General features: G+C 40.3%; 3 protein-coding genes across 3 annotated transcripts in view; 2 read left to right on the forward strand and 1 right to left on the reverse strand.

Moving 5' to 3' along the window:
- Positions 1 to 8,451, reverse strand: part of LOC133518733 (very long-chain specific acyl-CoA dehydrogenase, mitochondrial) — a 34,770-nt gene extending 26,319 nt beyond the window's left edge. Inside the window, exons 1-3 of the mRNA XM_061852417.1 lie at positions 8,120 to 8,451; positions 6,303 to 6,507; positions 5,027 to 5,176 (exon numbers count right to left, since the gene is read on the reverse strand). Coding sequence (XP_061708401.1) covers positions 5,027 to 5,176; positions 6,303 to 6,507; positions 8,120 to 8,202 — 438 coding nt within the window. The 5' untranslated portion in view covers positions 8,203 to 8,451. The remainder of the gene's footprint in view (positions 1 to 5,026; positions 5,177 to 6,302; positions 6,508 to 8,119) is intronic.
- LOC133518717 (uncharacterized) lies at positions 403 to 5,007 on the forward strand. Its single transcript, XM_061852386.1, has 2 exons — positions 403 to 3,966; positions 4,771 to 5,007. Coding segments are annotated over exons 1-2 (3,558 nt in total). The 5' UTR covers positions 403 to 409; the 3' UTR covers positions 4,772 to 5,007.
- A 360-nt stretch (positions 8,452 to 8,811) lies between the features above and the next one.
- On the forward strand, positions 8,812 to 20,012 carry LOC133518734 (protein ABHD1). Its single transcript, XM_061852418.1, has 6 exons — positions 8,812 to 9,078; positions 10,820 to 10,993; positions 11,417 to 11,623; positions 12,378 to 12,582; positions 14,153 to 14,436; positions 15,050 to 20,012. Exons 1-6 carry the CDS (start codon positions 8,974 to 8,976, stop codon positions 15,302 to 15,304), a joined length of 1,230 nt encoding a protein of 409 aa, XP_061708402.1. The 5' UTR covers positions 8,812 to 8,973; the 3' UTR covers positions 15,305 to 20,012.
- Positions 20,013 to 21,048: the final 1,036 nt, after the last annotated feature.

Consider the following 21,048-nt stretch of genomic DNA (forward strand, 5'->3'; position numbering starts at 1 on the left):
CGGCTCGCTAAGCGGACAGGTGCAGATTCTGGTTGGAAACGAGTACTACTTCAACCTAATTTACGAGAAGAAAATACAATTGGGTAGTAACCTGTTCCTGGTCGATTCTGCCCTTGGTTGGATAATAAGTGGTAGAACAGAACCACAGCTTAGTGACGAGCCCTATGTAGTGACTTACGCTCAGACTTGTATAGAAACGAAGCTTCATCAACCTGACCCACCCCTTTGTGATGGAGACATAAAGAGCCTCTGGGAACTAGAATGTATAGGTATTAGTGATTCACCGAAAGCAACTAGAGAAGAAGAAGCAATCAAGTATTTTAATAATACCACTCTAAAATTAAATAATCGTTACACGGTAAGCTGGCCGTGGATAACTTACCCACCGGACTTACCCAATAATTATGGAATGGCTTTTGGTCGCTTATCAAGCTTATTGAAGCGTATGGATCAAGGCACGTTGTTATCATACGATGATACGTTTAAACAACAATTAGATAAGGGTATAATAGAAGTTGTACTTGCTTCAAGAACGTCAACGGATAACGTAGTTCACTACCTACCCTTCCATGGAGTAAGCCATCGAGGGAAACCTATGAGAATAGTTTATGATGCTAGCTCCAAGAGCAGCAAAGACACCAAGAGTCTGAACGAATGTTTATACAGAGGACCACTCATGTTAGAAGACCTCACAGGTTTACTCATAAAATTTAGAACTCATCAGATAGGACTAACCTCAGATATTGAAAAGGCGTTCTTACAGATGGCGTTACACGAAAAGGATCGTGACGTAACCAGGTTCCTGTGGCTCAAAGATACCTCTAAACCGATATCTCAAGACAACCTATTACACCTTAGGTTTTGTAGAGTTCCATTTGGCGTCATTTCGTCACCGTTTTTGCTTAATGCAACAATCAAACACCACCTGTCTAGTGCGGAACATCAACAAGTCAGACTAAAAGCAAATGACATATATGTGGACAACTTTGTTTCGGGTTCCAGCACTACAGATGAAGCGATGGAGCTCTACAGAAATCTAAAAGGATCTTTTCAAGATATTTCAATGTCACTCAGGGATTGGAGCTCAAATTCTCGAGAATTTATGAAGAAAGTTTCTGATACATGTAAAGAAGATAAAGTAAAGGTACTTGGTTTAGAATGGGACATTAAGAAAGATACTCTTCAGTTAAAACCTAACTTGCAAGAGGAAGCAGTCACAAAAAGAGGAATACTGAAGACTATTGCATCAATCTATGATCCATGTGGTTATGCCGTGCCCTATACTCTATCATCTAAACTCTTTCTACAAGGACTCTGGAAGGCTGGAGTGTCGTGGGACTCGCCATTGTCAAGCGAACTAACAGAAGAGTGGAACGTCATCAGACAGAACTTAGAAGCCATTAGGGAAGTGTCAGTGAACAGATGCTACATGAAGACACCAGTGGGAAAAGGCTACCAACTACACTGTTTCACTGACGCCTCCCTACAGGCTTATGCAGCATCAGTCTTTTTAGTTTGCGGCTCGGGGAAAAGCTTCATCATTGGTAAATCCCGTTTAATACCAAGTAAAGATCAGGAGAGTCTCAAGATACCCCGTCTTGAACTATTAGGAGTACTGATTGGCAGTAGATTGATAAAGTTCGTTCTTAAATTCTTCCAGCAGAAGATAGCAAGGCAAGTCTTATGGACCGACAGCCAGATAGTCATAGAATGGTGTAAATCTGACAAACTATTACCACCTTTCGTTGCCAGGAGGATAGAAGAGATCAGAACAAATAAAGATCTGGAAATCAGATACCTTCCAACAGACCTAAATCCAGCAGACGTAGGCACCAGACCCACCTGTTCGAGAGAGGACGGGGAGAAATGGCTGAGTGGTCCACAATTTATAGTAGAAGATCCGAAGACGTGGCCAACTACATCCGGCAGTGGACCCACCAGTTCTCTCTTGACTGGGGAGGGTCTTGGGATCCAAGAAGATGAAGAACTGATGGAAATAGATGATCCAGATATACCTAATGTTAACCCGGTGGAAACGGAAGATGGCACAACTGCAAAAGAGATAATAAATCAAGAGAATGGTCAGATGCCAGACAATAAGTTTCAAAAATTGAAAGAAATTCAATCAGAGTATTTTCCTCTAGAAGTAGAGGGAAAAGTAACTAGTTTAAGTTTGAATTTAGGCATATTTAAAGATATAGATGAGTTACTGAGGTGCAAAGGTCGTATGAAACACACAAACTGGTCATTTGACAAACGCTATCCTATACTTATTCCAAAAAATTCAGATTTCACCAACGAAATTATAATAAAGACTCATCAAGAAAATAAACATGTTGGAGTGAGTCACACGTTAGACAAGATAAGGGAAACATACTGGATTCCACAAGGAAGAAGCCAAGTTCAAAGGATCCTGAAGAAATGCCCTGAATGTATGAGACATGACGGAGGGCCATATAGACTACCGGAAACTCCTGCTTTACCGAAAGAGAGAGTCAACTATAGTTCTCCATTTACATACGTTGGTACCGACTACCTGGGACCACTTCTAGTTAACAATGGGAATGGCAATTGCAAAAGGTGGATTAGCCTATATACATGTTTGGCTGTAAGAGCCATTCACCTAGAAGTTGTAAAGGACCTAACAGCGGAAGAAGGTTTATTGGCCTTACGCAGGATGATTTCAGCAAGAGGAGTGCCTATCTTGATAACGTCTGACAACGCAGCTCACTTTAAGTTACTCTCGGAGATTCTTCAGAATCCATACTGCGTAGATAAAGAAATAAAATGGAAATTTATACCACAGTTAGCACCATGGCATGGAGGATTCTACGAGAGATTAGTCGGATTGGTTAAGAACTGTATGAAGAAAACTTTACAGAAACATTTATTGAATGACAGCCAGCTGGTTACAGTGGTTAAAGAAATAGAAGCGGTTCTTAACACAAGACCTTTAACTTACGTGGACTCGGAGCCTGATCATGTATTAAAACCTTCAGATTTTCTTACCATGGGAAAATGTATCATTATGGAAACGTCAGGAAAGGATCCTACTACGTCACAAGGAACGGTGACTAAAGACAATTTAATTAAAGGTTGGAAGAAAGCACAGATAATTCTAAGAGAATTTAAAGAGATGTTCGAGAACCGGTATCTCCTAAATTTGAGAGAAAGATATTCCCACCATCCTAAAGAACCTAGGGTAATATCCAAGTTGGCTCCAAAGATAGGTCAAATCGTGCAGATCAAAGGTGACACGAAGAACAGAGTCAATTGGAAAGTTGGGAAAATAGTATCTTTAAGAAAAGGCGCCGACGGTTTATGTAGGGTTGCCACGGTACGAGTAGGAGATACAGAGTATACAAGATCTATCGCGCATCTCTACCCGTTAGAGATCGAAGATGGAGAAGAACAGTGTAAACAAACATCATCTTACGACGAAAGCGCAGAAGAACCTCTGCAACTTCCTAATCTACCCCGTTCGTCACGCAGAGATGACATGACGGTGGATTCCGTCAACGATGTTGCCGAATCCGAGTCTCTTTCTGAGCAAAGATGCACGCAAGCAGTCAGAGATAAGCCAGAAGAAGAAGTACAACCTTATGCCTCGCCAGTAGAGGGAAGGAGTTCCTCTCAACGAATCCTAGAGCCTATGTATAGTGAGTCAAACGAGCCTAAGCCTAAGTCTATGTCCGAACCAGAACCGTTCGCGGTCGTCGACCTCGAATCTTACGAGCACACTAAGCCAGAATCACACAACCTGGAGGAGGTTACGCTAGGCAACGAGTCAAGACCTAAGAGAGCCGCAGCTCTTCGAGCCCTTGAGAAGATCAAAGAATGGACCAGTAATCTAGTCGCCCTATTCCTGCCTGTGTTGGGGAGTGTCGCGACGGACGCGAAAATCCGATGCCACAATACTAATTCACCTGCGGCAACACCGAACAGCGCCCTCTATGTGGAACTGTGGTAAGTTAACCAACGTAGTAAGTTGGTGAAGCTAGATTCAGTATGGCGCGAAACGCGCTAGTTCTATAAAATGTGATATAAAGTGAGGAAGCCTACAGCTGTCCGGAATCATCTAAAGCTAAGTATTTTATTTACTTGGTGAAAGCTCGCAGTAGTGGTATGGTTTCTCTGTGCGATTATCTCCTTTATTCCTTTCTGGTTCGAGCTTGCCACGTGACCTTGACGTGGAAGCTATTGGGAGCCCATCTTAGGTAAGGCGGACTAGGGACTTATGATTGTGTAGGAGTCTGCGGCTTCGGCCGCAGATCCTCCTATATCAATGTGTAAGAGAATGGCAGGTTTAGCTGCTAGATGCTCCCCGTAAGGGGGGCGGCTACTATAGAGAAAGGCGTTAGGAGTTCTGTGGCTTCGGCTGCTAGGTTCTCCTTTATCCCCGTGTAGGAGTAAGGTGGCTCCGGCCGCTAGTTACTCCTTTATCAGCACGCAAGGGGCAGCTTCGGCTGTGGTACGCCCCCTTGAAACCAGAGAAAGGCGTTAGGAGTTCTGTGGCTTCGGCTGCTAGGTTCTCCTTTATCCCCGTGTAGGAGTAAGGTGGCTTCGGCCGCTAGTTACTCCTTTATCAGCACGCAAGGGGCAGCTTCGGCTGCGGTACGCCCCCTTGACTATACAGCTACTTAGGTAGTTGGCTTTGTGTAACCTACATCCGGCCGGGTAAGATGGGGCTCACTAGTAAGATATATAGATTTATGTGTGGAGGTTAATGGTTTGGAGAATACCATGTTCATAGAGCAATTTTACCCACAGATCTCGGGTGTCATACATTCAGCCGCCTTAAGATAAGCGAAGCAGATTAAGGCTCCTCTGGCCCAGGAGTTGAGGTGCAGAGAGAGTGAGGATGAAGAGTCCCTTATGGGATATGAAGGTATGTATGCGATGCATTCTATACCCCAATAGATCCCCCTAATATAACATATATATAAGTTGCCGCCTTTCCCCTCTTTACGGTCTCATTTATATACCGTAGGCGGCTAGGGGAGAGGCGGCCACAAAGGTAACTTACCTCAACAAGACGCGCGTACTGTGTGTTGCTAAGACCGAGACCGCCCAGCTCACAAGGCACCTGCAGACCGAAGGCACCGAGGTCCCAAAGACCGGCAAGAGTGTTTGGCTCGATCTTCGCGTCATTGTCGTTCTTCGCGGGGTCGTTCACCTGTGCACCGATAAAGTTCGTGCCATTATCAGATATATGGTGCTGATAGGACCAGCGCATCATCCTAAGCTCTGGACGCTCGGAGCAGACCCGGCGGCCGATATTTGAATTTCAATCGCTCGATTTCGTGTTAATAATATCTTCAATACTAGGCATTTAAATTCTACTAATATAATTGAAAAAGAGTGGTCAAGTCAATACACTAGATTCTCATTCGTATTTCAAAAATAGAATTTCGCCGTTTTCCACAGATTTTCGAGTGACGAAATCGAGCGCCCGAAATTCAAAATTCGCCTCCCGGTCGTCAATCGCGGCCGCGCCCGCGCCCCGCGCACGACATTCTCGATTTCTCGCACCAACCGCGACGGCTCGCGTCCGTCCGTCCGCGATATACTTTACGCGGCGCGTTCTGTTTTATTCTAACGGACAATTTATTATTTTTAATATATATATTACCTACAGTCCTATTATACCTACAGTCCGCTTATTTCTCTCCAGTAGCTAGACCAGATATATCTTAATGTTGGTTTATGAGACAACTTAGTATGTAGTTTCATTGCTACTTTTATTCGTGTTTCATAATTATGAATAATCAGAATGTGTTGACGCTTTTCTTGGCAACGTATGTTACAAATGTTACTTACAATACAAGATACATAATTTTACACCATATTTTTGTATTAATTTTGTAGGGCTATTTTTTTGCTCTGTCATGCGCAAGCGAGGCTTGATTGAAACTTTTTTTTAAATTTCCAAGCAAAAGGTTAAGTGCAGTTTCAAATATAAAGTTAGACATCAAAGGATTCTTTAGGAAAAAATATTAGAGCATATCCCCACGCAATCTTACTCTTTATGAAATTTAATCTCACCGAAGACGAGGCAGTATGGCCTTTGGTCTTAGCCTGTCCAGAAGAACTACAAAAAACCAATCTTACTATAGAAAAGCTATTAAATGTTTCTTTATACTATAACGGTGACAAATAAACATAGGGGCTGACGAAATGTAGTTAACGTAGAGTATGAAGTCGTGTACGAAAAGCGGTGCGCGCATTGCCAACCCTCTAACAACCTGTAAGCACACTTTTTGTGCAAATAAGTAAAAAAAAATACAAGTAACCAAACTTACTTCTTGGAAGAACTTCTCAACCGGTGGCACAAGCTCAGCCAACACCTGTCTCTGGTCCTCAGCCAGCGGCTCAGGGTACGGGAACACTGTTGAAGTCTCTAGGGCTCCTCGGAACAGGTTCAATGTGAATGAGTCGCTTGAGCGTGGTCCGGGACGCTCTTTCTGTACTGCCTTGGTCGCCTCTGTGCGACGCCCGCCGTCGTTACTAGGGCAAAGAATTTTTGGGTCATTTCAGCGGAAAAGACACTGCAGCTATGAGAAGTATTTTTATATATTTTTTACAGCAGCAGGCAGCTACCAGATCCCGTGCTGCTACGCGAAAATGGTCTTAGAAGACCCTCCCTCCTGAAACCCTGCACACCGCCTCGGCTGAGGCACGTCTACACTGTCCGGTTTGTGCGTGAGGAAATTGCCTCTTGCCTCATGCCTATGCTCACTCAGTGTGGACCCGCCTAATGAAGATTGGCGTTTACATATTTTGGGAAAAACATACAGTATGCAAGAAGAAGGTCATTTTTGACACTTTTTTTGGTGCCAATCCCATTTCTATCGAGGATCAAAGGCTTGTATGGGACAACAAAAATCTGGCTAGTCAAGCCACAAATCCAGGTAAAACAATTTTGATGAAAATGAAAACTTTTATTTTTTACATGCTATTTCTTACGCCAATCAATTCCATTCCTATTCAGTATCAATAGTTTCCTAGGGGTCAACATAAGGTAATGTACTAAAAAGCGACAAATTTAAATAAAAGTTTTTCCATACATATGTATACTATTACATTAATATTACTAAAAAACATACAAATTAAATAAAACTTTTTCCATACATATGTAAGTATGAAATTTTATTCTCATTTTTTACCTGGGCCTTTACCGAAATGGGCTCCATACCTCAAGAAAGGAGAAAAATTACCGAAACTTGATTGATGATTCTTAGATGATGCTCTGTGTAATAGCATGGTTTGGTTTGGCAATGCAAATAGCACAATATACTTTCAATGTTATATGAATTAAATGCTTTGACACACATGGTTGAATTCATTCAAAGGTTAAGTGACTGCATTTGTAGTGAATGACATAATAAACATTCACAATGGCATCAATTATTTGGAACTTATACAATAAATAAATATTACAGCACCCCTTCATAAAACTTTTCTGGTCTATTTGTACTTGAGTTTATTAAATAAGTATAAAAATAATACAGGTTAGCAGTCCGGATATGGATGGGTTGGTGACCCCTGCTCTATTAGATGAGTATTTTTTTTAATGGTAATGAACTTTATTAACTATTCAAATTCTAAACTTTATTCTCTCTCTTTTTCTCAATTTAGCAGATCTATGGTTAAAACATAGGACAAACATTTGAAATTTAAAATATAATGATGATGTTACTAATAAAAACAATACTTTTAAATCTTGTTTTAATTCTTTTCAAGTTTTCTTTTTGATTTGATTTCACATGAATGATTTTAACTATTTAAAATATCATAGAAGAATAAAAATGAAAATAACTATATGCATTAATTATTATTCAGTTATTACGTTTCTCGGAATTAATTATAATTAGAGGTTAATTATTCTGCATGCCAATAATTTTAGTTTAAAATGAGTGAAAGTATAAAACCAAATTGTGTACGTAATATACTGGCTGGTGACTGTAAAGGGCAATCGAGACAAATTCCAGAGTTACGGCATCTATTTGTGGCTGTATACGGATGCCAGCAGTGGTAATGGCATTGAATGGCCCTATAATAAGGTCGTGGTCCAAAGTCCAAGGTTGGTTTCCGTAGGGATCTAGGTCGTGGTACTCACTTGTAACGCGGGGTGGGACGAGCATATGCTGGTGAAGCCGCTACACAGCGGCCAGCAGAACTCAACAGCTTAGCACCCTTCATTTTCTGTCACTGAACACGGATACTGATTTCGAAGATTACGTTTGCTTGCTTAACCACTCCTTATGGTTATATTCGAAAAATTCAGAAACAGGTGTTCATCGTTCACTTAACTACAATAAACTGATTATTCTGGCTAAAATGAGATTTTGACCTACTAAACTAAAGATAAATCATAACAAATAAAGTCTAAAAAGAACTTTGCTCTCCACCCACAACTTGTCTACGTGAAGCACTAGCACAGACTAGAGAATTCTGTTCTGTGATTTATCTGCTTATCAATCACCAAATACGTGCCGTGACGTAGGGAACTTGTAGCATGAATAATGCCAAGTTTGCACGTTGATCTTCTAAAAATTTGGTAGTTTGAATAAAAATAACTGCTTTATTCATAAAACAAAATACTAATGCTCAGCTTATGTTATGTACGAAAAGTATAATTTAAACATGGATTGATTTTTATTAAAATCCCGTGAAAATTGTACATGATTATAAAGCTATTGTTCAAAACTTTTAGCGACGAGTTTTTAAATATGGCTTGAACATTATCATTGACGTATTCTATTTTGACATTTTACTTCACGCTTCATCGCACATGACAGTGACACCGACAGTTTGACAGTTCCGCAGTGTTTCGTATCACTGTAACTGGGTGCAGTGATGAGTGATTCACTCGAACTTATCAGTATTTAGAATAGTTATTCACATGAATAACTAACGTTGTGTTCTTTTTTATTTAGTGTTTTTGTTTTAAAAGTTGTGTTTACCGGCAGGATGTTGGGAATGTTTATGTACATGCTTGAAGCGCGGAAGGAGTTGTTGGTGGGCCTGTCATTATCTGTATTGTACATAACCTATTATCTAGTGGAAGTAGTCAAGGTAAAATCCATTATCTTAATAGTATAAGCTCTTGCCTTGCACTGCGTCCCGTGGATATCGATCGGACAGTAACACTTGAATTATAGGCACTTTCTTATTAGTTTCATATTGCAATGAAAGTTCAGAAGTACTTTTAAAGTACTGTTTCAGTGGTTAGCGCTCGATTGCCGCCCACGCTTTCCAGTGCAGGGCATGTATATGTGTAATTCAGTTATCGGAACATACAATAGTAATCAGCAATAAAAAAGTTAAAAGATTCTCCTAGAACATTCCAGACTTATGAATCTTATGATTTAATATAACAGTCTTTAAAACAAAATTTGCGTTTTCCTTATTTATAGAATACTGAAAAACCTCCAAATTAGGAAGTTTTGTGTTGTATTTAATATAAGGAAAAACTATTGCATTTACCCTATTATTTTTTATCGACTTAACCATATAAATAATTTAGATTATTTTATTATATTATTTATTTATACTTTATTGCACATAAAATATTAAGTACAAATGGTGGGCTTAATGCCTTAAGGCATTCTCTACCAGTTGCCCACTGGGTCAAAAAGAGACTTACTATTAATATTATGACTAATTATAAGCCAAATCTCAAATAAGATTTAATACCATATCTCTGTACTAGGCGTATAAGAGGCTTATTTATTATTAAAAACAATATACAATAAAGAAATAATAAATTACAATCATGATCATAGGAAAAAATGTGATTAAATGCCCATATATTCCTCCAGTGCAATTTATTCATTAAATTTTAATTTTGTCATAATATTTCTGCTTAGAAATGAATGTATATATTTTATTACCTACACACCTTCAGCATTGACTTAATCTCTAATAATAGCCCATTGGTTATTATTAGACACAAGTCATTACTTGTGTCACCATTTGCACAAGTGATGTGATGTTGATATTTGAAGGTTTGCCTTTAACAAGTTCAACAAAAATGTGTAATAGATGTGTTAAGTGTAAAGTTGAAATAATTTAATCTTTTTTAAGATTTACATATTTAAATGATTTTTTTATATTTACATAATAGATATACACATAGAGTTATTACAGTAAAGTGACTTTGTTTAATACAGTATTACAAAAATTGGAGCCTAAAATAAACTAAATCCTAATGTAATTAACAAACGCAAGAACTATTTACAAGAAACGCCCCACACCCTCCAGATGCAAAGGAGCCCATCACGCTCGCTGTGTTTCAATACTTAAATTAATATGTATAAAACATTAATTGAAATGCAATCCTCACGCATTGCTTACATGTTGATGAGCAATATTTTACCTAGACAACAATATGCCATTCATACATGAAGTCAAAATGTAACTGCCTAGTCTGTGTAGCACTCTTTTACATTACATTTAGTACAATCACAAAAAATAAAGTTAGCATTAAAAAAATAAGTACGAATTTTTTTATTTTATGTCGTTTTCGTGATTGTACCATTGATGTTATCATGTAACGGTCGCGACGGCCAACTTGAAGCGAACGGTAGTAGTAATGATAATAACCCTTTGTCTGGAGGTGGAATGTCTATTTGAAATGTCAGAAAGTTACACAATTAAAAACAGTATTTGCAATCTGAAGGGATAACAATTTATTACTAAGTAACATGGAAAAACAAACAATATCTAATTCATTCTATATCAATAAATAACTTGTGCAGATGGTTAAAAATACATGGTAGATTTAAAAACTATCAATTGACGATATTCTTTGCAGAGGCCATTACTAGTATGCGGTCCGGGAGCCCTACGGTCTCTTCTCGAGCGAGATGTGCCGCTACTACAAACACCGTACTGGCCAACCCCTTGGTGCGTGGAGGCGCGCTTGCAGACTGTCCTGGGTTCCATATTGCGCTCGTTGTTGTTGCCACACGCGCGTTACCGGCGAGAGGTATGTATAATGGACCATATATTATATATTAGAGGTTAACACATTCACTGCCAACGATTTCAAAGTGCTACGCCTGTAGCTGATCCCACCATTTTTCCGCATTTAAGAGGAAAGCGACTACTACTCTAAAAAAATTGTTTGTAGTTTTTATTTTACTGTTCTGTTGCGATGTGTGATTTATGTTTTCATGCCAGATTGTAGCTTTCTAGCACTAACGACCACGGACGGATGGAGAGACGGACATGGCGAAAGTATAAGGGTTCCTAGTTGACCACGGAACCCTAAAATGGCTTTTGGAGTTTTAAATTGACTTGTCTTCTGACAAAGTTGGCATGCCAACCCTGGCATACCCACGCAACCCACGCAATATTTTTATTATCCGTGTCATCTCAGCCCCGTACGCTAACCGCCTAATCTTTCCAGGTCTTACGGCTAGCAGACGGCGGCCAAGTCGCCCTAGACTGGCTAGAAAATTCAGCAGGCCCCGGTGCACCAGTGCTCCTCGTACTGCCGGGTCTCACGGGCGGCTCGCAGGCGGACTATGTGCGGGCACTGTGCGCCGCCGCGAGGCAGCTCGGTGCACAGGCTGTCGTGTTCCATTACAGAGGACTGGGCGGGATCAAGCTCACGGTAACTATTTACCACAGGGCTTTATATATCGCGGGCAAGAAGCCCTGGACTGGCTAGAGAATTCAACAGGTGAAGGTGCACCAGTGTTACTAGTACTGCCGGGTCTAACTGGCGGCTCGCAGGCGGACTATGTGCGCCGCCGCGAGACAGGTCGGTGCGCAGGCCGTCGTGGTCCATTACAGAGGACTGGCAGGGATCAAACTCAAGGCAAGTCACACCACAACTTACAACACAATACCTACACTACACAACTTTTACTCCTACTCAGATTTCCCCGGCTGCATCCGAAAGGTACAAAGGGTCCGTTATTATTATATAATCTGATATCAAGAAATGGCGCTTTACGAAAGCTACTGCAATCAGTCCTTCTAACGCGGGGAAACTAGACCTTATTGTGAATACCGAATACCTTAGGCTCATAACAAACAAAGGGTTTGACTTCTCTTTCAGTATCTATGCAGTATCTGAAATATCACATATTGTGGAAAAACACATGTTTTTTTTTTAAAGAAATGTTTTACGAAAATAATAATACTACTGAAATTGTAAGTGCGTGTAACTAGTGATCGCGAACTGTACTACCGTGTACCTGTCTCATCTAATGGTGTACTCAAATCTGGCGAATGCGCTGCTAGCATGACATTCGCGAACCGTACTCGTAAGCGACTCTTTCGCAAAGCATTCGCAAGATCTGGACGCACCTCAAGAAATTGGTATACATAAAATGGCACTATACCAATGTTTTCGTTTTCAGACGCCGCGCCTCTACTGCGCCGTAAGCCACGAGGACTTGGCTGAAGTCGTAAATGCCGTGTCCGAACGGGCCGGCGACGCGCCAGTCTTAGCCGTCGGCGTGTCTTTGGGAGGACTTATACTGGGACAGTACCTGGCCGCAGCGGGAGACCAGGCCAGAGTACACGCGGCGCTAGTTGTGTCTTCACCGCTTGATGTTGAGCGAGGTAAGTCTGAGCCGTCGGCGTGTCTTTGGAAGGACTTATACTGGGACAGTACCTGGCCGCAGCGGGAGACCAGGCCAGAGTACACGCGGCGCTAGTTGTGTCTTCACCGCTTGATGTTGAGCGAGGTAAGTCTTAGCCGTCGGCGTGTCTTTGGGAGGACTTATACTGGAACAGTACCTGGCCGCAGCGGGAGACCAGGCCAGAGTACACGCGGCGCTAGTTGCGTTTTCATCGCTTGATGTTGAACGAGGTAATTCTTAGCCGTTGGCGTGTCCTTGGGAGGACTTATAGGACAGTATACTTGGTCGCAGCGGGAGAACAGGCCAGGGTGCACGCGGCGTTGGTTGTAACTTCACCGCTGGACGTTGAGCGAGGTAAGTGCCTTGCTATATAGAAGCCGTGTCCGAACGGGCCGGCGATGCGCCAGTATTAGCCGTCAGACGCCAGTATTAGGCAATAGATATTCCAAGATATAAGCGAAAAACCAAAAAATGGGACCTTCAAACCCCTTTACATCATAACGTTACCTTTCTTCTGCCCAACTTCAAACTTTTAGCTAGCTTCGTCAACTCCCCCGCAATGCTGACAAAGGACCAAAAATCCTGACATGTCAGAGGAAACATCCTACCTTACTCCAGTGACCATAGATTATATTCCTATAGAATCAGTTGTAATGACAAACTTAGCAATGGATGAAGTAGCCGCGCTTGTCAGATGTGCGCTTTAGCGTTCAAAGGGATAATGATATTATTGCTCTTACAATGTGTCTTTTTAAACCTGTTAAGTATATCTAACAATTTGTATACCGTAAAACCACCCAACTATAGTCCAAAGCTCCCAACTATGGTCCACAAATAAACTCAATTTTTCTCGTTCAGGTGTGTATTTTACTATATTTTTGTAGTTCTAAGGCAAAGTATGTTTATAAATGGAAGGTAAAACTAGGAGTAAACCACAAGGAACATTGGTATAGATACTTAATTTCCTTTTGAACTTGTGGACCATAGTTGCAGTACTGGACTATAGTTGGGTGGTTTTACGGTACATGTTTCGAGAATCTTGTTCCCAAACTACTATTTAATTAATAAACAAACAAACTTGTACAAAAGAATTCTTAAAACTAATTTTATAAGCAAACTTGTACAAAAGGATTCTTAAAAGTAAACCAGAAGGTCTGTTTTCTAAGTAAGCGAACCTCTGATTTAGGATAAACAGTGCGCCTCCCCTTAAATATAATTATTAATTAAAAGTTAAGAGATTCATGATCAAAGATAATGAGGTTACGTTATGACAAAGTAAAACAGCATACAATTTAGAAAAAGGTACAACAAAAAATATTTATAGAATTAGTTAAAGTTTAAATCAAGCTATTAAATTAAATTACGAGTAGCATGCTGACAAAGCTTACAGCTTTGTTTGTGTGTGTGTATGTGTGCGTGTGTGTCTCTTCGTAATTATTAGTTAAAAGCCAGTCTGTTACAGCGTTTGCATTGCCTTTTAGTCATATTATCTCAAATCACCTTGACATCCAAACTTGACTTCACGTCTCAAAAAAAACTTTTCCTGACAGGCTCAGAATGCATGGAGCGCGGTCTAAACGCCCTCCTGTCCCGGCACATGGCCCGCAACCTGCGCCGCACGGTGTGCTCCCACTCCCTGGTGACGGCGGGTTCCGACGAACACGCCCGAGTGGAGAACGCGACGTCAGTCCGGGCGTTCGACGCGGCGTTCACGACGCGCCATTTTGGATTCGGGAGCGTCGAGGCGTATTATCGCGCGGCTACGCTGAGGGATAAGTTAGGAGCTGTGCGTGTGCCGTTGCTGTGTTTATGCGCTGCTGATGACCCTTTTCAGGTATTATATGCTGTATATTTACATCTTTTTTAAGCGTAGTCAACCCTGTTGTTTCACTAGCGCGTGCGGTCAATACTGCGCGTTTTTGAAGGTCACTTTACGGTAGGTTACCTATGTTTTTTTCTCAAATAATAATCAGTCAACGGGTCTTGTTTGGACTCGTGTGACATGTGAAATGTCTAGGGCTAAATTTTGATTTCAACTTTTAGCTGATATCCTGTACTATCATGCAACAATAAAAATAGTGCAGGTCAATGACCTACTTTTCGAAAAAACAAGATAAAATGTAAAATAAAGTAAATTTTTGAAGTCAATTTTTATCTTTGTTATTAATTCTCGAGTAATTGTTGAAAATTCTATGTGACATTTATGCTTGAAATGTATGCCCTAATTCATAAGCTATCGAATGATTATTATTTTTTAAATGTGCGATAAGTAAATGGACAGATACATTAACCAAGTGCAGTCTTGTTTGGCGGCATAAAACTTTGAAAGGGTGCACTTTCAAAATGGTTGAGAAAAAACATAGGCATGTGGGTGATTTGTCGATAAAATTCATCGTACTATACACATTGTATAGCTAGCCTAAACAAAATTCACTTTTTCGTTCCAGCCGCTCGAAGTCCTCCCTCTAGCCGAAGTCGCCGCCTCCAAAGCCGTAGCCTTAGCCGTCCCCGCGCGCGGCGGCCACATCGGCTTCCTGGAGGGCTGGTGGCCGGCGCGCCAGGACCAGTACATGGCGCGCGCGGCCGTGCAGTACTTCTCCGCTTTACTCCGCAACCCCGACTTGCTTCACACTCCCCCTAAGAAGGTACAAACGCAGACTGAAAAGATTGAAACTGAAAAGCAGGATAACGTAGCCTGCTGACTGTAGAGGTATTTGACAGTATTAAGTACAAAGGGCGCCGCTTCGGTTTTCTAGGCGTGGAACGGTTTTCTAAAATATATACCCTCGTGCCGCTTACCATATAAAATTATAGCAGTTTGAATTTAGTTGTAGTTTTTGTATAATTATACGAGATAAATGAATTGCTACTTTGTTCGTTTTTAATTGAAGTTGACGTTCCATCGAAACAGAATATACATTCTAATGTACATTAGGCGACACGAGGATACTGTATCTTGTAATTATATCTCCGTAAATTATAGATACGAATCTTATAATATTTAGATCTCACGAGTTTCCAATATTTAACAAATCCTTCAAAAACTGTTCCAAAATATCCGAATGCAGCACAAATTTTAAAACTAAAATATACTAAATAGATTTGACGAGTTTTAAGCAAATATTTGTGCGGAAAAATGAATGAGATCGCCGTTTTTCAGTTCCCAAACAAATTAGGTATTTTGGAAGCCAGGACTGTTTTAAAGCAGAAAATATTTCAGAAAACCGCTTCCTTGTGCCTCACAGCCCGACCACGACATTACTGCAAGAAGGATCGAAAAGCGATAATCTCCGCTCGTCGCTACGCTTGTCGCTGATGTCGTGGCCCGGCTTTACGCCACGGATACACTAGGCGACATCTCCCGCGACACAGCGACAACAGGTCAAGTGGCCGATAAGTCTGGCAATATCACGTACTCCAGTATCCTATTAAGTAGTGCTATGTCGGGCGAAGTTTCGCGAACTCGTACGACTTCGCCCGACGTGTCGCCGGGACATTTGTCTCATAGTGTGTCTATGGCTTTACGCTTCGTCCGACGAGCTTCGCTCTGAAGTGCCTTCGCTCGACATGTGATATTTTTTGCCACGGCGGGATCACCCCGGCTTGTAGCGTCCCTCAAACGCTTGGTAGTTACTGTTGCAACGAGAGTTGACTATCTTGATAGCGTCATGTTTTGACAGATTTTTTTGAAATGTGTTTAACCAGATTTCTTTCATAAACCAGACCAAAAAATAATAAGTAGGCGTCTTTGCCTGCCAGTATGAAATTAGATGATACTTAATTGAATTTTACAAGCTTTTATTTACTTTCACTTGACCGTTGTCTGTTTGTAATCAAATCTTGCAAGTTAAATTTGACCCACTTCCCGGTTTCTGATGAAGCTGAAAATTTGCATACATATATAGCTGTATAGCTATTGTCCGATGACAATGCAATATTATTGTACCATCGAGGTGATCTGATGATGGAGACAGGAGGTGGCCATAGGAACTCTGTGATAAAACAACGTAACCTAATTGTCTCGATGAGTATTAGTTACTTGTGAAAAGAAAAGTACAGTCAGCGATAAAAGCTTGTACCAAAAATGAAATTTTTGCCAAAAACTTATTACGTTTGAAGTCTATTTTCAACTCCTGCTTGTATTAGTTGTAAATTGTTGAGCAATCTATTTTCCGTCAGCCGCGACACTCGTGACATCTAGTGTCAAGTACCGGTACTGATAAATCCGCTACTTGACGCTAGATGTCGACTACGAAAATAATAAGCGTTTTGGTAAGAAAACTGATGTATGGAGTGAACACTCTATGCTTACTTATTTCTCTATGACTGTGTCTAGTAAGGTACTACGCTACTGTGTAAATAACATTAGCAAAATAATACAAATTCCCGTGAATAATTTCTTTTGATTTATTTTTGTACAATATTTATATATAATTTTATTTTTGTCGAGCTCATAATATTTATTTTACCACTGTAAACTTTTGCATTACATTACCATTACTTATGCAATCCATTTCCATCAACTCTCGTTGCGACATTTATAAAAATATCAATTGATTATTATACTAATTAATTAATAATATACAACGACCGTGTTGTGAGCTATAGTTTTAAAACCGGTGCTAAATTTAGTGGCTTATTAGACTGACGAAACGTCGTTATCAGCACGCATTAGATTTCTTCAAATCATTCAATTTTCTGAAGTAGTTATTATGAACCAAAGGATTATTGATTGCGGTAGAGATAAAGTCTAAGTGGGCGTTCAGACGGGCAATTTTAACAACATCTGATTAAATTGACAATTTAATTGTATTGAACGTAAAATGACATTGACTTGCCGATCTCACTTGATTCGATTGTAAAGCCTGATTTTACATGCGTGCCGAGACTTGCAAAGTGTCAGGGACGCAGCTATGCGGTGGAATGAGATAGCATAACTGCCTTCCTGACGCGGCAAGTCTCGGCACGCATGTAAATCAGGCTAGATTGTTAACGATTAAATCAGAAGGTGCGGACGCAAGTGCCAATTTTCGACAAGAGTATGCATGCCCGTTTGAGGCTTTTTTTTTTAAATTTTGAACTTGACTGTCACCATAATCTAAAATTGGTGATTAAATTTTGTACGTGTACGCTAGCTGAGATTGACGCAACTTAATTCCTGATCAAACTATCAATTTGACTGTCCCGTCTGAACTGGCCTTAAGATAAAAACGTGCCCCGTATTTTGACAGCCATAATGCGCCTGTAATTGATTTGTTTACTGTATTGTCAAGCCTGATTTACATGCGTGGCAAGCTTCAGGGACGCAGTTATACATTAGAGGAGCAAGCGATATTGCTATCCCATTCCACCGCATAGCTGCGTCCCCGTCGGCCTGCCGCGACTTGCCACGCATGTAAACCAAACGCCAACTTTTGACACCCAGGGTTACTGCATAATGTATAGCGCCCTCTACCTGTCAAATTCGAGGCACAAATTTGTTTCAGACTACATATTTTACGCGATCAATGTATCTTTGTTATGAACTGTGTGGTATGTTAATCATGTGTGCAGTACCCATACACAAGCTGTTAAGGCAGTTGTCTGACCGGCGGAGAAAAGCGAGTAGCGTAAGAAACGCATGTGTGAATAGACTGGACTCTTAAAACAGTTGGAAATAAACCAATTTACCTTTATTATTCTGTGATATCGCACTTTTAAAAAACAAATTGTTTTAATTTATTTTTGATATCTGTTAATTACTATATTGTTATTAAATAGACAATTTTATCATATATGCTTAGTTTTTTTAACTTTTATGCAGATCCAGAATTTAGAACCCGTGTTGACCCAAAAATATGAATTTATTAGAAATACTATAAAAACTCGCTGATCGTCTAATGTCGGACAAATGCCACATGATATTGGAAATTCCAGGACCGAAAGGTTGCGGATTCAAGTCCCGTTCGGGCTTAGGCCAATCAAATTAGATTTTAAAAAAAGCGGTTAGAGTAAATAATTTCCAGAGATTAATCACCTGACATTGTGCAAACTCGGTATACACGCATTTAGGACCAAATTAAGATATTACTTAATTTAAAACTTGCTGGAAATTAATTCTTCGAAAAAAAAATCTAATTTGATTGGCCTATTGGTTTTATTTTCATTTGCTAATTGCATATTTACATTTAAAAATTGTTTTGTATGAAATATATCTTGATTCAAGATGTAAGGTTGCCTGTACCTTTTTAATTTTAGTAGCTCTGTGTATGGGGTTAAGAGATGGAAAAGCAAAAACGCTAAGATTGTCAATATGCATTTCGTATAATTTAACATTAGTTCCTAAAATCACCTGACAAGCTTATATTTACAAATTTAATGTTCAAATATTATATATTTATAAATATATAACGTAACGGGTGATGTTATTGTTGTGTTTTACATCGATCAAATGAATTTATAGTTGTTATTGTTAAGCTGCGGACTGGACGCAAGCGGCGCTTTTTTCATCGTTCATTTGCCGCATGGCGCGCCGCTTGCGGCCGGTCCACAGCCTTATTAGCGGAGCGATCAAACGACGAGATTAAAGTTGTATTTGCAATTGAAACAGTTCTACTTGGAGTAGGGTAAGGTTAAGTTTTTATTATATTTACATTATATTAAAATTATACATTAACATCACAATAAAAATAGTGAGGCTTATTAATAATGATATAGCGCTCGAGTGTGCGGGTTTGCACTGATACGGATACACCTTGTATTATCGCAGATTATATTTTTAATTTGAATCTTGTTTGAGAAAAAAGAAATGCTATTTTACATTGAAATATATCTAATTACGGGCCTTACGGACACTAAGAATGGTGCTAGTTCAGTGGTGTCACTCACGAATTCAAGACAATCGTGCAGTATCAGTTGTGACCAATCGCGCGTGTGATGCGAACTCATTAACCAATCGCGTTGTGGCGTTAGATTGCTCGATTGGCTCGAATTCGTGTGCGTGACACCGCTGTACTGGCCCCATCCTTATCGCCCGTAAGGCCCTTAAGATATGTCAATGCTACTTTATTTGTTTTATGAAAGGTTCAAACGGAGTGTACACTGCAATGCACCTTACGAGGTTATTAGACATCTTTTTACAAATTCCTCCCTCTTAATTTACGCGCGGCCTTGAAGTCCGTTAAGGAAATGTATTTGATTTATTTAATATTTTCGTTTAAAAAAAGTAATGGTTCAGCCATTAGTAAGTTGGAATAAAAGGGTTAATTTTAGTACCTAAGTAGAAACAAGAAAATTGTACAAGCACAAAAGTTCAAATAGCATTGACTACCTTTTTTGGGTAAAGCTTATCCGCGTGAACCTGCCCCACTAGAGCGGCGCACATATCTGCGTTTGTATCGTTTTTTTACAAATATACGCATACGACACGAACTCTAGCGTTTTATTACGAATTTATGAGCCTAAGTGTAAGGCTTGTGTGGACGCTCGAGTTGAGCGTGCAGCGGAGCGGGGCGTGCGCTGCTCAAATCACTTGTGAGCCCGACGCCACGCTGCACGCCCCGCCGAACGCTCCGCTTCAAGCGTCCACTCAGGCCTTAGACTAAGGAGAGGTAATCCTGGTTACTTTGTGATACCTTATTGTGAATTAGAAGTAGAGATGGGCACTGAGTTGAAATAGTTATTTGTGCAACAAGAGGAAAGTTGATTTTGAGTCCTGAGTAAGCGAAAGATTCTAAGTTAGAATCTTGAACGTAGCGAGGTAGTCAAAAACACGAGATGTAAAATAACTTTGCTCTCGTGTGACACATACAACTTTTTGCCTCAGTAGTGACAACATATTGAAGGTTAAAAAGAAATCAACATTAAGTAAAGTTAACCACATTTATTTACATTCATGAATGAAAGGCATCATCATTATGCCGAAAGCTTGTTTCACTCCTTGGAGTGAGGAAAGTCGCACTTTCGTCACTCTCTGGAGTGAGGAAAGTCGCACTCTTGTCACTCCCCAGAGTGACGAAAGTAGGCTTGTTCGAGCTGCTGAGGTGAAAATATTGATTCATATATTTCGCTCGCGTACATATTTATATTACTCATTTCGCTCAGTGGATCCTGTAGCGTAGACTATATTGTTCACGAGTGAGTAGAAGCGAGTAGCGAATCACGCGATACGATTCCGCCATGTTCTCCCGACACCCTCCGAATTCTTCCGAAGAGCTCCGAATTTCTTTCGCTTCTTCGCCTCGTCTCACTCGTTTGGCTCGGCCAGTACATTCGACTCATAAGTGGGAAAGAGCGAGCAAGTAACACGGGGGTAGATAAGTTACTGAGCTTTTGAATTGAATCAAAAGATCATTTAAATCACTCACTCGTGAACGACACAATGTCTATTGACTAATTAGAAGCCTGGGCGTACCACGCCTTAATTAAGTACAACTGATTTACAATGATATTTTGGTATCATATATTT

The sequence above is a fragment of the Cydia pomonella genome, chromosome 6, assembly GCF_033807575.1.
Source record: "Cydia pomonella isolate Wapato2018A chromosome 6, ilCydPomo1, whole genome shotgun sequence".
Lineage (NCBI taxonomy): Eukaryota > Metazoa > Arthropoda > Insecta > Lepidoptera > Tortricidae > Cydia > Cydia pomonella.

Excerpts from the sequence above, each read along its gene's own strand:
- LOC133518717 (XM_061852386.1), top strand. The coding sequence starts at position 410 with ATGGCTTTTGGTCGCTTATCAAGCTTATTGAAGCGTATGGATCAAGGC.
- LOC133518734 (XM_061852418.1), top strand. The coding sequence starts at position 8,974 with ATGTTGGGAATGTTTATGTACATGCTTGAAGCGCGGAAGGAGTTGTTG. Across the intron at positions 11,624-12,377 it reads TGGGCGGGATCAAGCTCACG|ACGCCGCGCCTCTACTGCGC; the intron begins GTAACTATTTAC and ends TTTCGTTTTCAG. Across the intron at positions 12,583-14,152 it reads ACCGCTTGATGTTGAGCGAG|GCTCAGAATGCATGGAGCGC; the intron begins GTAAGTCTGAGC and ends TTTTCCTGACAG.